The sequence below is a fragment of the Rhamphochromis longiceps genome, linkage group LG23 (assembly GCF_057381845.1).
Source record: "Rhamphochromis longiceps isolate RC_006_pf linkage group LG23, R_longiceps_female_GT1.1, whole genome shotgun sequence".
Taxonomy (NCBI): domain Eukaryota; kingdom Metazoa; phylum Chordata; class Actinopteri; order Cichliformes; family Cichlidae; genus Rhamphochromis; species Rhamphochromis longiceps.
In genome coordinates, this window is record NC_140578.1 from 32541919 (window position 1) to 32558986 (window position 17068).

At 40.0% G+C, this 17068-nt stretch overlaps 1 protein-coding gene across 4 annotated transcripts in view; it reads right to left on the reverse strand.

The window, feature by feature from the left end:
- Positions 1-17068, reverse strand: part of LOC146642393 (voltage-gated inwardly rectifying potassium channel KCNH7-like) — a 76981-nt gene that overhangs the window by 21896 nt on the left and 38017 nt on the right. For 3 of the 4 annotated variants that reach the window (XM_085398802.1, XM_085398801.1, XM_085398804.1), the window contains exons 4-7: positions 11298-11777; positions 10670-10690; positions 9021-9235; positions 2758-3183 (exon numbers count right to left, since the gene is read on the reverse strand). In XM_085398802.1, coding sequence (XP_085254928.1) covers positions 2758-3183; positions 9021-9235; positions 10670-10690; positions 11298-11777 — 1142 coding nt within the window. The remainder of the gene's footprint in view (positions 1-2757; positions 3184-9020; positions 9236-10669; positions 10691-11297; positions 11778-17068) is intronic. The other variant, XM_085398803.1, reaches the window with a different exon arrangement.

A 17068-nucleotide genomic window follows, 5' to 3' on the forward strand; every position in this document is an offset into this window, starting at 1 on the left:
TGCAAACTATCTGATCTTATCACAACAGGACATTGATATGAAAATGATGGAGGAGTTGAAACAAGTCCTGCAGGCAAATTCGAAGCCACATCATTTTCTTTTGTGTGCCAGCCTGCAGCCAAGTCCAATCAAAGCAGGATATCACCCAGGAATATGCACCCAATAAAATCAGCAGAAAAGACCCAACAAAACTCTTAACACATTGTCAGATGTGGTTTCCAGGCAACAAAAGTGCATGAAATTAGGGCTAAAAATAGTTCCTGTTTCTGCACAGTGAGCTAAAATAACACACCTTAAAGACCAGAGCTAAAAATGTACATGGATATGTTATTTTCAGCTTCTCTTGATTGGAGGAGGTAAAAATACAATTTTTTTTTTTTTGCCTCATCCTGACACTGTGTGCTGTGGACGCAAATTGTAAGTAGAACACATCCTGTCACTGCACAAGTCATTTGGCTGTATGATGAGGACGTATGTTGTGCTGTGGTGTCGCTCAGCTGTCTGCTCTTTTTTCCTTGCCCGCCACTCACTGGTGGCCTCTAGCCATGTACTTCCTCAAAGAAACACACACCTAATGGTAAATAAAGACTTGGCAAACCAGTAGGCTGACATCAGATCAGGACCTTGCTCTTAATACACACCTTAATCCTGGATATATCCTAATTTTATGTGTGTTTTTGAAGGTATTGCTTTGCGTATCGTGGAACCTGGAATTTTCACACATTGCAATGGACTGCATTGCCAGATTTGCTCCTGGATTGATTTGAAAATGCAAGGAAGGGGCTGGGAATCAGACCCGCTCTAGAAACAAGAGAAATGCATGTGTTTGGGGCAGTAAAGGATTGGAATATTGTATTTCCTTTAAAATGTTTTCTTACTATTAAATATTAAATGAACCTTGATGTATGTAATTTTATTTTGGAGTGCAAATAATTAAAAAATGTTTCATTTAATCTGATTTTTTTTGTATATTCTCAAGCTAGTAATTATGTCCTCTGCTGCTCCCCGTTCTCAGCAGCGGGAGTTTGCTAAGCTATCTCCCTCAGACTTGCAAGCAGAGCTGTTGGGCAGGCACAGACCTTTTTAAAGATTTGGATGGCCTGGGGCCATAGAGTCTGTCTCTGATGAAAAGAGAGCGGAGGGAAGCAGATGCGAAAACGAAGTGTCAGATTGGTTTGGGAGTCTAAGCATTCAAGATAACATCTCAAAAAAAAAGACTGCCCAAAGTGTAGCCTGATGACACAGGGGTAACTAAGGCAGGACTGATGCTCAGCAGCTTCATGGTGTAAAAAAAGAGTTCTTTTCAATTTAGGTTTCACAAAGCTATTTCAGGTAAAAATGACCCCCCCCCCCCCCCCCCCCCTACTCATTAATCTACTGATTAAGTTTATTTAAATGTGTTCTGTACTTATTTAAATGTGACTGTACAAAGAGTTGATCTGTATCTAAGAGGACAGAGAGGATATTAAGTACAAAAATCCCTTTGGACTTCTCTATCCCCAACCAACCCTGGCAAATGGCCGTTCCTCCCTGAGCCTGGTTCTGCTGGAGGTTTCTTCCTGTTAAAAGGGAGTTTTTCCTTCCCACGGTCCCCAAAGTGCTTGCTCATAGGGGGTTCATATGATTGATGGGTTTTTCTCTGTAGTATGTAGGGTAGGGTCTACTTTACAATATAAAACACCTTGAGGCGACTGTTGTTGTGATTTGGAGCTGTATAAATAAATTGAATTGAATTGAATTGGAAGAGTGTGTATTGAGAGATGGACGGAGTACTTTAAGAAGCTGCTGAATTATGCAAATGAGTAGGAGAGGAAGATGGAGGAAAGTTCGTGAATCTGGAAGTGCAGAGGATTAGTCAGGAGGAAATGAGCAGGTTAAAGAGCATAAAGGCAGCTAGTCCAGATAACATACTTGTGGGGCATCGAACTGTTTAACTAGAGCATGTAATACAATCTTTTACCGATTTACAAGAATGAGGGTGATGTAAGAACTACAGATGGATAACGCTGATGAGTCATGAAGCAATGAGAATGAGTTGTAGAAGCTAGGTTAAGAAGAGGGGCGACGATCAATGTGTAATGTGTATGGGCTCATGTTGAGATGGGGTTAGGGTTAGGCACAACAGGCATGATGATTTCTTTGAGAGTATTGATGGAGAAGCATGGAGAAGATCAGAAGGAGCTGCACTGTCTTTGTGGATCTAGAGGAAACGTAACAGGAAGGTATGCTCTGGAGAGAAGATGAATGAAAGTCAGTAGAAGAAGTAAGAAATGAGTGAAATCAGAGAGACAGATTCATGGACGTATTGAAGGATATGCAGAGGGTTGTGTGAAATAGGAGGATACTAGGGATAGGGCAAGATGAAAGCCAGTGAGCTGCTGTGGTGACCCCTAAAGGGAAGAAGAAGAAGAAGGACCATACATACTATTGTTACTGCTGAACTGTAATAACCTCAATCACCTGAACGACATTCACCTCAAGATGAACTGAGATACTAGTGACCATAATGTGTAGTGGTTAACACATTTGCCTAACAGGTGAAAGATCCCTGGTTGGAGACTGGGAGAGGACACAAATAGGGTTGGATGAACCCACCAATGTTATCTCGTGTTCTAAAAGACCTTTAGAGTGAGTTGTGATTTATTCTGTGAGTTCAAGTGCTTTTCTTGTAAAGGCAGTCAGATACTCGGTCATCACTGTCATCATCTCCAACTCTGCCTGGTTGATAACTGACTGATAAACGAAATAAATCCTCACCTCATCAGATCCTGAGCCAAAGATGAGCAAGTCAAAAGGGATGGCAGCCACCATGTCTATGAGGAACCAGCCTTTAAAGTAGTGGATGGCGATCTTGGCTGGGTGGCTGACCACCTCCTCATTGGTGTTGACGTAAGTCGTCCTAAAATTTATAAGGATGTCCACTATAAACATAATGTCAACTATCAGATCAACCACATTGAGGGGCGAGCAGGAATAACCACACTCCCGTCTCCTCTGCTCCTCAATGTCATTGAGGAGGAAGGCAGCAGAGTAGGGGGTGAAAATGGCCGTGTAGATGACCAGCAGCAGGATCAGCCAGTCCCAAACTGCTTTGAATGGACTGTAGTGAAGAATGGTCCACTTATCCATCCGTGGTGTCTGGAGTTTGTATTCAGGAAGCACATCGGCACCCAGAGAAAGAACCTAGTGAAAAACAAAGAGAACTTTTAAAATTTTACTGCCTTTAACATTCACTATCTGTGTTCAAATACACACACATTTTGGGAAATAAAAGTGTAATACGGTGCTTTTTCTTGCAGATTCTTTGCAAATTTGTTTTTATTGAGGACTTCACTGATTGCCTTTGCAGTGCCTGGGAGAAGCTTTCAATTTCTATTTCTGTTTTACGACACCATCAGCAATATTTTCAGAGTGAAGGGTCAGGCGAAAGGATTAAAATTTTAACTACATGGACATTTCAAAGAGTCTGTAAGTAGATTTGCATCACAGGAAATACAGGATGAGCATTGTTTTTGATTAAGAGTCAGAACTTATTATTTGCCACTTTGAGTCTCTACTTTGTGAAGGTGCAACAAATCTAAGAACTGCATGCACTTAACAATCTTAAATATGCTCTGTTTTTTGAGAAATTTAGTTAAATACAAGAAAATTTGAAAATATTTACACTAAGCGTTTGCATGTCTGCTCTCTTACATTGCTGGGCATGCTAGTAAGTGGAATTGCATACAGTCATGGTGATAACTATCAGTACATATTAAAAATCAACTTGTCCTTAGCAGCTCTTAAAGTAAGGTAAATATAAAGTTAGATGAATAATTATTAAGCTAAAATGAAGAAGCGGTGTGCTAAAAATTATAGTACACAATGTCCACAGTTTGGACTGAGAAGAAAGACGGTTTGGAGTAAAGGAGGCCATTTACGTCCACTGTGACAAACCATCGAGGTGACCTCTAGAGCTCATATGACGGTGGGTTCGGGTGATGCCTTGTAATGTTAGCGGTTTCACACCTTTGTTCTGGAGGGGGTAATGACCCCGCCTTTTTTCACATCTTGGTTCATGTGATAACCCGCATGATTAATAGTGGGTCATTGACCCTCAGCACCACCCCCAAGGTGTTGGTTTACGGCAGGGGTAGGCAACTCCAGGCCACGAGGGCCGGTGTCCTGCAGGTTATAGATGTGTCCTTGAGCAAGCACAGCTGATTTAAATGGCTAAATGACCTCCTCAACATGTCTTGAAGTTCTCCAGAGGCCTGGTAATGAACTAGTTGTTTGATTCAGGTGTGTTGATCCAGGGTGATATCTAAAACCTGCAGGACGCCCTTGAGGCCTGGAGTTGCCCACCTCTGGTCTGAGGGTTAAGGGTTAATTTCCTGGGACTCTCCATCAGTTGTTTTAAAACTGAAGAAGCCTCTGATGACAGGAGGAATATCTTCACTATCCTAAAGAAGTCACTGTGGCTCAAGTTTTAAAAAAGTTTAGTTTTAATTAAGTTTGAAATCAAATTTGCTATGAAAAAGACAAACAGGCTACGAGAAACAGAAGAAAACAGACGAAGGTGCATGTGATCTGTCAACCCCACATGAAAAAAACAAAACAAAACTCCTGATTATCCAACATCTGTGGGAGAGTGCCAAGAAATTAGACTGTAAGTGATAACATCCTAGCAATGACATGCCATATTTTATGAAAGATAATTTAGGATAAGATGAGATAAGGAATACTGGAATATGTTTAAATGAAGGTTAAAGCCTACATCAATGTTACAGAGCACATGGAAAACAAATGGCCACAAACCTCGTTGAACTAAAGTAATGATGTAAACAGGTAACTGCTGCTAAAGGTGGTTCTACAAGATACTGAATCATGGGGTGTACTTAGTTTTATTTTGGCTTTGATATCATAAAGACAACATGTAATAAGTCATCAATTGTTAATCTGAAATTGTAAGACCTGATAAGGACCTTTTTAATAATGCCCTTATACGTAAAGCCGTGGAATTAACAAAATGTATATTTTCTTTAGATTAGGTCAAGTAAAATTCAAAAGAAAAGACTTATCGCTGTGTGAATAATGCAGCTGTACATCATATAGATTCAGATGTAATGCACTTCACCATTATCTGTCATCCACAAGAACATCTTGCACATTACTTTAGGCATGATTTCCAATAAATAAATACTTCTCCAGTGCCTGTTTACAGAAACTCTTAAAATTGAAGCTTCAGTTGAGGGAGTGATACCTTTTATTATTATTATTTGTAAGAATATTGTTTATAAGAACAGAAACTGAACATATCAAACCAAAATAAAATGACGATGCATCAACTGCATATAGAAAAATAAGAGCATGCATAAATGTCAAAATGTATCATCAAGACTGGAGGTATAATCCATTCCGGCAAGCCTGAATGTCAACATAATTATCTCTGTTATTGCAGTCACCATATAAACTACAGAACCTAATAGCTTTTAACATGAATATTAAAGCAGCGTCATGGGACTTTTTTCAGATAAGAGTCTCAGTGACTTGGAGGTAATTATAGGTGCAGGCAGGGGTACAGCTATTCATCTAAGTGTTCAACACTTCAATAGCTACAAATTTTCATTTTCACTGCTGATTATGGCAGAGGGGGTAGGTTTGATGGGTGGGTGTGCAGGTAAATTGCATGCACTACAAAGGCAAAGATACAATTATGATGTGATGTATGTGAGTGAGCACGAGAATGAAACAAGAAGGGAGGGCCTTAAGTGACTTTATTTTGGCATTCATCATATTTTTCATTGCTCCTCTATCGGTGCCCTGTCACCCCTCTATTCTAACCATTGTAACTGGGGAGGTAGGACCGGAGAACAGAAGGATGACGTATAGCACAATGTGGCGTGGTATTAATAATTGAATTGGTTATTAAAAACCCCATCCCTCTGGGAGGAGGGTTAAACGCTTTTACCCTCTGATATGGGATAACCTTTGAAATCGATCAGAAACCAAAGGACAGGCAAAGGGAATGCGCTCTAATATTCATCAAGCTGCCACTTCATTAAAGCTGGATGCTTAAAGTGATGGTTTTAACTCAGAGTTTAATTACTGTTGACTTTGAAATAACACCTTAGATTCCCATTCTTGTAAAATGATTTCTGTTAGGAAGGAGTATAAATGTTGAGAAAAGCTGACACTTGCTGTACCGAGGACGATTGTGGCCCGATCGCTCACATGATCCCACAACCTGCTGGTAATCCTGAGAAAGTTGGTTGATTTGTCAGAGTGACAGTTCTAGATCAAAGTGTTGTAGACATCTGTTTCTAAATTAATGATCCCATCTTAATTATTTAACCTGGTTACAGTAGCCATGTGCACTTGGTCAAATGAACTCTTTCTTGCTGGTTAATGGAAAGCACATTCTGTGTGTGTCTCGGTCTCAAGCACAAATAAACATTAGCTCTCCCCTCTTCTGGTTTTTCTGGTCTGCACAGTGCACACTGAGATATCATTTAGAAGTACATAGACCGTTATTTGACTCAAGATTCCACCTCAGATAACCGCAAGAAGTATAAACTGCTAAGATGCGGTCATTTGAGCCTCATATGGGGATGAGCCACACGTAGGGCTGTTCGATATAACGATATATATCGGATGACGATATAAAAACGTCTATCGTTTCATTTTACACTATCGTTTGTTTCGTGGTGTTGCAAAATAAACTGTTTACGGCAATATTTTTTCATCGTTTTGATGGTCACTGTAGTGGCTATATTAATTTCTTAAAGTTCTCTCTTTCTCTTATATTTTATATAACCACACTACTGACGGACAAGCGCATGTTTTTATGCGTTGTGGTTAGCAACAACTACGGAGCCCCGCTGGGGACATGGGAGAAAAAAAAATTAAGACAGACTTTTGTAAACTCGGGATCTCGCAAAACTTTTGCAACGACCTTTCACAATAAAGCTCAAGATCCTGTTGAGACTTTTCCAAAAAAAATGGATCACGTGAAAGAGCAGATTATTTACGGATGAGAATTAAAAAAAGAGCCGCCAGGTGCTAAAAAATAAACCTTAGACTCAAACGTTAGAACAGGCTTTTCCCCGCAGCACGCCGTGTAATAAATACTCACAAAGAAAACGGCGGCCTTTACAACTTGTGTCTAAAAATGTATAGTTTCATGCATCGGTTGAAACACTCGACTCCAGCTACATGGCGCGCAGCTGGAAACACTTCCCGCAAGTCGAGCTGCCCGAGATTCACAGAATTTACAGAAAATGTTACATTTTTGTGATTTATATCGTTATCGGGACGATAGAATTCTTATATCGGGGTATGAGATTTTGGTCATATTGCACAGCCCTAGCCACACGTGCACTGAGAAGTTCAAAATGTAATAAACAGCCTGTGAGGTGCAAGTCTGCTTTCCTTTTTAGCTGATCAGTTTCCTGGGTGAAGCCACCATCTGGCTGCAGTACCTGTGAGGTGGCCAAGGCCAACAGAGAGTGTATCTGTTCAGATGCTTTAATTATAACTTCAAATAAACTCTGATGAGTTCAAAGTTGCTTTCAAGACATCTTCTGTCACTTGGTTGTCAAAGTCAGGTGTCCAGAAACCCGCTTACCAATCTAAGCTGTAAAGGAAAGTGATAGGATAGGAAAAGTATATTTTACAGTTATATTCTAGGAAGTATGAAGCTTCTTGATGCTTTCACCACTCTCATGCAGCAACTCTTCTGAGGTGTTGTATTCTACCACATGTTACCCAAGTCAATTAAAACCATATTAAGCCCTCTCTTACTTTGCACTTGTGTGAGAGGACATTGTGCCATTCTGTGGTCCCTCTGCCTCTGGCGTCAGTGTAAGGCCTGCAGCTGAAATTGGCTTTGAGCGCAAACAGGGGTCAGTTTCTGTGTCCTCTATCTGTTACACCATTAATTGGCAAAATGCAAAACTGAGACCTAATCAGTAGTTTCAAGCAGCACTGGCCTACTCCTAGGACTACATTAACTTATAGTTCCATGCCTCTCAGTCCTGGCAGGAAAGGTGAGAATGACCTCTTACACTGTTCGTAACTCTAGAAATATAGCCTGAGCTCTGGATGCTGTCTGACAGCTGTAAGAGAACACTTGGCTATAGACACCTCCAATGCTTTACGTATCAGATCCCTTGAATTTCAGTTAATCATCCTGATGCTGACTGAGGGCATTTGGGAGTGTGCATGCAATCTGCTGATAAAGTGCTCAATCTGTCCAAGTCTGATTTGTGATGTTCATAAATGATAATATGATGAACATTATATTAGAATTCTAATATCTCACTGTTCTCCAGTCTGCACAGACTTTATTATTAAAATCATTACAAATAAATACAGACTAAGGGCCCAAGACATTTCAGTCTATTCCTGATTTTTTGAGTAGTCCTATTTATGTTGTTATTCTTATTGCAGTGCTGCCTCTGTTTGTTTGGGTGATACATTTGTTTTTATTTTATGTAGGCAAAAACCTTGAAATTACTACTTGTTTCTTCAAGAATGAAAACAGTGATGTAGTATGTTTTATTCCCTTCGCACTGTCCATAACAGTTTGAAGACCCAAATTCATGAGTCCTCAGATGACCAAACACACAGCAAGCACTGTTTAACTGAGGTTGGATAATTCCAAAGGAACAAGGTAATCCAAAAACTAAAACTGGCCTGAGCAATATATGAAAACCACACAGTGGAAAAGCACTGGCATCAAAGGCAAGGGGATGAACACAGCCAGAGAACATACGTAATCAGACAGACTGTCAACTATCAATAGGAATACAGGACTATAAATAAATAGAAAGAATAGAAACTCACAAGGCACAAGTGAAGAAAATGAGGCTGACAGGATGTAAATCCAATGAAAACATTTTTGTTGCGTTTGCAGGTCTCACGGGTAGTATTATTGTTATTTTAAGGATCCAACAGATCATTTTATGCCTGTAATTCTAAATTACAGGCCCTCAATTTTTCTCCCCATTCACAAACTTGAAACTGGCTCACGTCCTTACCTGTGTGACTTTGTCTGTGACATTGTGAGTGCGATCTTTGACTTTTGGGGCGATGATAGTTTTCTCAGAGGATGGAGGGGAGGGGCACTTCTTATCATTGTTTGCCTCTGAGAAGTTGAGCGTGATCAGGGGAATCTTGTTGATGGTGGAGTACTTGTTGAGGTTGGAGTCGGAAGTTGAGCCAAGCAGGCTTGATTTGATTTGGCTGAGTGGTCCTGAAAAAAGAGCACGGCAGAGGGTGGGTGTTATTATTAGAAGATGCCGTATCTTGTTTTATAGCTGGGCTCTTGTTGATCTGTTATGCACTGTCAGTAGTGTTTATTTGGAAGTAGTTGCGACATGGGTAGTGAGCATGGAGTGATTCCTAGTTTTGGAGTGACTTCAACCACAACACAATACCGAGAATACAAAAGATGCTGAAATATAAACTGTACAGCCTTTCAGAGCCTCTCATTAAAACATAATGAACAACACTGTTGGTGAATAAACAGAATGATTTAATGTGCAATCAGAGAGTGCAAGTTCCCATAGTTTGCCAAATCTAGTGCAGTGAACTCACTGTATAGATAAAATTATGTAGTATGATCAGTGAACACTTTGTATGTAGAACACAATCATATTAAAAACGGAACTGTGCGATAGCGCTAAACAAACTGACATGTGGCCCAATGAGAGTGAGAAAAGTGAAAACAAGAAGTTTGCTAATTCAGCTGCGTGAACCAGCAGAGGAAGGATACACTGCCCACCCCACAAAGCACAGTGATTGAGAGTCAAGGACAGAGAAACAGACAGTTGAGGATGAAAGAGTGCATGCGCAGCTTCAATACATGCCACAGTCAGGATACATCAAAGCCGTCATAAAAAAACAACTGAAAAGAAAAAAGCTGAAGCCATACCCCCAGCCATCCAGGAGCGAGATACTAGCCAACCAGGAGAGAGAAGAAATAGGAGGTAAAGGAGAAAGTGGGATTATGGAAAGGTGTTTGGGACGTTGGGTCAGTAGTCTCGGGTACAAGCATATCAATAATGTGGCATTACTAGTAAATAGAGCTTGACAGGGGCTCTATCAGTAAACCTTTAGAGGATTAAAAAGGGCAGACTATGATGCTAATGTTGCTATTAATGTGTATTCCATTTGATTACAAAGAGCATATGACTTTTAAAGAACCTGGTTGAATATGTACTGTACTATGCATTCAACATAGCACTGCAACAGTTCAATTAAGCATGTAAACAGTCAGGTTTCTTTCCATTCACAAAGACAAGATCCAGAGCTTGCACACAAGAAAGCAAAGGTTAAAGACAGTAGGAGGCATCATTTCTTAAGCATTAATTTATCCTCTTCAATGAACAACAAGCAGGAGAGAAGTTTAATGTGCTGCTTCCATGCAAGCATGTGCAGAGGTTACTGTGTTTTCTTTTTAGTGAGGACTTACAGAGGCTGGCTAGGTTTAGGCAGGTCGTGTAGTCATTTAGTGTCTTTCGAGGCCAAAGAACTTACAAACACAGTCATCTGCTGAGGCATTTGCATACAACATGAACCTTTTGTGGGAAAACTCATGCAACAAGCAGGCTTTGACATGTACACATGTATCATTAGACATGCTGCTATTCACGATCTGAAAATGCAGCAGGTTGCCGTTAGTTACCTTTGATATTGCGACCATTATCTGTGAAGGTGGCAACAGAGTGGGGGAGAAGACAGAAAAAGGGGAGTGGAGGTGAGAGAAGAATTTGTGGGTGTCTATGATGATAAATGGGGGTTGCCGTTAACGACCCGCTAATGTCCCTGTGAACAATGCATTACAGGGAAGTAGATGTATTAAATGTATCTAAATAGGAATTAGAGGCAATTGGAGGAGACTGATTGAGCTGCAGGAAACAGGACCAGTATGGGTCACTCCTACCCTCAACCAAATGAGGACCAAAAGGTGGAAGATCAATACCACAGATTATAGATGTGACCATCTACTGAGGATTCACTAGAACCCCACATAGCTGATATTTTAGGACGACAGTCTTAGTAATTGATTAGATCTGTAAATAAAATATCAATTACATTTGTTTCTTTCTTATATCACATCAATTCAACAAATCAATAAACAAGACATCATCAACCAGTGCTGTGCACTTTGCAGTTTAATGTAAACTAATGTAAACTTTGTTTACCAGTTTAAAGCATTTAAAATAAATACAAAGTGATTATTAAGTAATACCATATATACAGTTCAGCAACTGTTGATGCATATCTGAAAATGTATAAAAGGACACTCTTACCTTCACTGGCATGCCGGTCCCTGAACACCATCTTAGAGTTGGACCCAAAGCCTTCCATGTCATGTACAGAAGAGGCCCTGCGAATACTGCACATACTCTCTCTGGAGGCAGTTGGAGTAAGGCCTGGGATTGATGGAGCTGCAATAAGCGTGTCCTCTTGGCTCTGGTTTTTTGTCTGGGCAACGGCCTGGTCCGGGTACATCCGGTCCCAGGGGCCTTTAGGCGACGAGTGGTCCAAAGGCTCAGACACAGGGGTTGAGCAGTGGCTGGGGCCGATGAGGGCACGGGTGTCATTGGCGTAAGAGGGACTGCAGCTCTCTCGAGTGGTGGGAAGTTGGTAGTCGCGTGTTGCTACTGAGCCGTCACTGTAGCGAGGAGAGTCTACCATGACGGCATCAGGGTCTTCCTGGGGCAGGGACTGCTTGCTGATTCCCAGGAGAGGTAAGGCTGGGAGACGGAAACGAAAGAATCTCCCTTTCCCTGACAGAAAACAAGAGAAAAATCAATAAGAACTAGAAAAAATTGCATTTCCTGCGAAAATGCTGTGTGGATGCCTTACGCTGAAGATTTCTGCTGAAAAAAGCAGAAAAAGTTGAAAAAACAAAAAACATTGCCCTGAGCGAGATTCGAACCTGGCCTTTCTGATCTATAGGCGGCGTCTCACCTTACTGGACCAAACTGATTCTTACAAAGAAGAGGTGGAGAGACTGACAATTCTGGTGAAATTAGCAGAAGCTGCTTAGTATTGTGCTAATAAGAGGTGAAAAGGCTAAACATTTAGCAGAAAAGAGGTGAATCAGAAGAAGTTCTGCTGAAAAGAGGTAAAGAAGCAAAAAGATGAGTTGAAAAGAGGTGTAGAAGTGCTTGCTGAAGATGGCTGTATGTGTAATGACACACTGGAGAGTGTCAAGAAAGCAGAGCGCATGCAAGCAGGGAACATGTGTAGCAACTGTCACAGGTAGGATTCGAAACTCTGCCCCCGGGTCTCACGGCAGCTGCCCTACCCTCTGAGCCAAATGAGTTCTGGTCTCAAGCAAATATATGATGAGAGAGAAAATGTACACTGTGGAGCAGAAGCTCAAATTAGCAGAAAAGAGGTGAAGAGGAAGAACTTTGTTGTGAAATGAGGTAAAGAAACTGAAATTTGTGCTTAAAACAAGTGAAAAAGCTGAACTCTGAAATCCTGCTAAAACAGTAGTAGAGGCTGATATTTTTCAGCTACTCACTGAGCCAAACTGGTTCTCACGTAACTGAAAAAAGGTGGAAAAGCTTAAAATTCTAATGAAAACAGCAGAAGAGGCTAAGTGCACTGTGGAGCAGGAGCTCTAATTAGCAGAAAAGAGGTGAAGAGGAATAATTTCTGCTGAAAAGAGGTAAAGAAGCAAAAAGCCGAGTTGAAAAGAAGTGTAGAAGCAGAAGTGCTTGCTGAAGATGGCTGTATGTGTAATGACACACTGGAGAGTGTCAAGAAAGCAGAGCGCATGCAAGCAGTGAACATGTGTAGCAGCTGTCACAGGTAGGATTCGAACCTCTGCCACCGGGTCTCACGACAGATGCCCTACCCTCTGAGCCAAATGAGTTCTGGTCACAAGCAAAGATATGATGAGAGGGAAAATGTGCACTGTGGAGCAGCAGCTCAAATTAGCAGAAAAGAGGTGAAGAGGAAGAACTTTGTTGTGAAATGAGGTAAAGAAACTGAAATTTGTGCTTAAAACAAGTGAAAAAGCTGAACTCTGAAATCCTGCTAAAACAGCAGAAGAGGCTGATATTTTTCAGCTACTCATTGAGCCAAACTGGTTCTCACGTAACTGAAAAAAGGTGGAAAAGCTTAAAATTCTAATGAAAACAGCAGAAGAGGCTGAGTGCACTGTGGAACAGAAGCTCAAATTAGCAGAAAAGAGGTGAAAACAGCAGAAGAGGGTGAGATTTGTGCTGATAAGAGGTGAAACTGCGGAACCAATCAGAGGTACTGCTTCTGTCTGCTTCATCAGGCTGTGTACTTGTATGTATTTCTGCCATAGACTGTTAACCAGAATCTGAGGTCCATATTAGAAAAGCTGCTAAAATCATTAAACTTTGCAGAATTGTAATAAATTATCAATATGAATTACCGGTCTGTGATAGTGTATAAATTTGTAGTTAAAAAAAAAACATGTGGGCCAAGGTGGAATCGAACCCACGACCTCTGGTCTGAAGAGCGGTGTCATTACCAATCGCGCCACCTCTAAGGGGGCGGGCGCTTTGAAAAAAAGGGTGATGAGGAGTCAGAATTAGATCGCGGTGAGACGCGAAAAACGCCGTTTTTTGGAGTTACAAAACGTCGTGTAACTCAAAAACTAGGTGGGATAGAAGCATAATTCTTGCACTGGGTGAATCAGCGGACTTTGGTGTACTTTGACTGCGATTTACATAGCTCTTTGTATCTCCGTCGCGGAGATATGACGAGAGAAGAAACGGCTTCATTTTCGGAATTTGAAAAATGAGAGGAGGACAGATTTCCACCCCTCAAACAAGTCTAACTCATCTCAGAACGGTAATAGGTGAGAAAATAATTCTTGAATTGTGAGTGTCAGGAGTGTCTGAAGATATACAGGGACAAGCCTCATGTCTTAACTTTGCTTCGTTAAGGAGATATGACGATTTGAAAATGCCTTCAGTTTCAGTATTTCAGCTCTGAGTTTCACAACCTCCCCATAGACTTTGAATGGGGAGTTTTTAGACCATGTGTCACTTCGAGGCAAATTGTGAAAAAAACGTAACTCTCACAATAATTATAGTGACACTGTCTTAAAGCCAGCAAAAATACCTACGTTTTGATGTATAATTTGTGGAAGTTGAGTGGAAATTGAGCGAGTAGCAAGGAGTTGTTCAGACATGAAGAGAAAATTCAGAACGGACGAGTGTGCAGTGGGAGTTAATTGCATAGCAACCATAGCAACACATGTATTTTCTGAAAAATCACAAAGTTGTAACTGAAAACTTAAAGAGTCATTACATGAAAACGGTAACAGATATGAAAAAGCTGAATCACACAGGAATAGCCCAATCATCTGAGAACGTTTTAAAGTTTGAATGGAGTTTCTAGGTGAAAGTATGAGGAAGTAGTTAAGTTTCAAAGACAAGCAAGTTTTAGCAGAATTGTAGAAGTTTCCCATTCATTTCAATGGGACAAATTAAAGGAAAAAAGTGTAATATTTTAAAAAGTATAATAGTAATAAGTACCAAAAGATATAGCAGTCGAAAGCAGAAATAGCAGAACAGTTTAGAGTTTGAATGGTAAAAATCGGCTGAAAACTGAGGGAGTAGTTAAGCGGCAAAGAAACGGAGCAACTAGAATAATAAAGGATAAAGAATAAAGAGAAACAGGATCTCAATAGTGTGGATGCCTACGGCATCCACCCAACAAGTGGTCGCACTGCCTCTGTTTCTCCTATATTGTTCCACACTTATGCCACCAAGATAATATTTTTTTATAATAAGAATATGAATAACAACACTGACAAAGCGTCTCAATTCTGATTAGCACATGTTTTTATACAGCGCCAAATCACAACAACAGTTGCCTCAAGATTCTTTATATTGAAGTAAAAGACCCTAAAGAGGGTAAGACTTTTATTCTGAAACACAAAACTGGTATACCCCAATCCCCTTCGAAGCCTTCTCCAAAACCGCAGCTCAATTAATGTCCAAGCCATTCACCTTTATCTACTAAAACACTGTCAAACCTCAAATGGGAACGTGGGCCCAGTGAGTGAAATAAGATTTAAATTTCCAGCATATCAAATTTCACTTGCTGAGTAATCCTCACCTTTAAAAATAATCTCTCATCTGCTTCCCCGCTCCTCTCTTTCATACATCTGCACTCATCTTTCAGTGTTGTATATTTACAACAACTGTACATTTAGCTTGCAGACACTATTTGTGAGATGCTGCACAGAAACAATTTGTTTCTGCCAGCCAAATGTACAAATGTGTAGATATTTATTAAATCTGTTGAAAAAATCCATTTGAAATTACTTGACACTTAAAAAACCTTACTCAATTTAATCGTGATGCTGAGCGCCATGACAAAAACTTTATTTACATCTACACCATGAACGCATCATAGAAAAAAAAGAGATGTGTTCAAGGTGTAAGCACGTTGTGGGATTTCATTTTCTTATTACTGAGCAAGAGGTAAACCCAGTCTAGCTATGGACAGAATGGGGACTGCCCATTCAATCATATCTATTATCCACCTGATCAAAGGTAAAGTAAAAAAACTTTTAAAAAAGTAAAGTAATTTGAGTTTTTCTTCAGGGAGTGACAAAAATAGCCCAGAAAATATGAGTATTGTTGCAAATTTTATCTCTAACCTTTAGCTTCTATTAATGGATTGGAACAAAATATTCTTGCATAGATTTGTTTCTGTCAAGCAGGGAACGCCTGAGGACAATTGATATCACATTTAATGTAACTGATCCACTCAATTAGTGTGAAGACTATTTGACTGTAGTCACACCCAAATAGCATAAAAACAGAGAATACAGTGGATTTTAATGAACCCTGAGAGACACAACCCCCTGTGACCTTGCGGCGTGTTTTTACGGTGTGTTTATAAGAAAACGTGCTTACATTCTTCAGCATCCCTGGTGATACCTCACATTTGTTTGCCAGCATCACTGAAAAGCCTACCAACACAGCTTTCTTAAAAAGACCCTGGCAGATCAACACAAGTGCTTGCTCTGCCTCAGGCACAAGTTCAGGCTTCAGTTTCCTTCAATTATTCATAAGGGAGGACATTTGTGGAAATACTATAGTGTGATGTGTAGTAGGGCTGAACGATTATGGAAAATAATCTAATTGCGATTTTTTGCCCCAATATTGCGATTGCGATGCGATATGCGATTATTTTTTAAGGTCTTTGTCTTCTGTATTATTAAACAAAGACAAGCAATACATCATATAGTATGGCCAATACTATATTACATTAATTTTAAACTGTTCTTTCCTGGAAGACAGACCTCTGTTATGATGACATGAGGTGATGCATGAATTGATGACTGACATTTTTATTTAACTTCTTCAATCACAACAGTATATTTGAACATACACAATAGTTTATTTTTTAGCTTACAAACATCTGAGCATAAAGTGCTGACAAGGAACCCTGGTGTAAACATTAAAATGAAAGTCAGTACAATGTGCAGATTGCAGAAATATACATAAACAAAATCAGTGGCTTTACCACACTCAGTTTTTCGACATCTGTGAACTACTAGACAGTCATTCAATTAAAAAATAATATTAAATAAATAAAACTAATAAATAAAAAATACACACATCTTACTGATCTCTGCAGTCAGTAACATTACACATAAAGTGCAAACATAATAGCAATTGTATAAACACACACACAAACACGCCTTTAAAATTTAAAGGCGTGAAATTGGACGGTCTAGCCTTCTGAATCAGAAGGCTAGTTCTGATTAGCGTCACCGCTGTCTCGGTGGAGTTTAATAAACTCGGCCGTCTGCTTCTTGCTATCTAAAATATAACCAGACACTGGCGTAAATTCTCGACTGTCTCATACTTCTGTTTAATAAGTTTTCTGTTTGACGTTTAGTCAGCTGTGTGAAAACCAAGGAGGAACCCACCCGGGGGATTAATAAAGTTTTATTTTATCTAATCTAATAACTTTAATCTCAGCCAAACCGATTTACTCATGAACAAACAAAACACTGAAAAAAGCCCAACAATAACATTTTTAGGTTGTCTAAGTGACTTATATA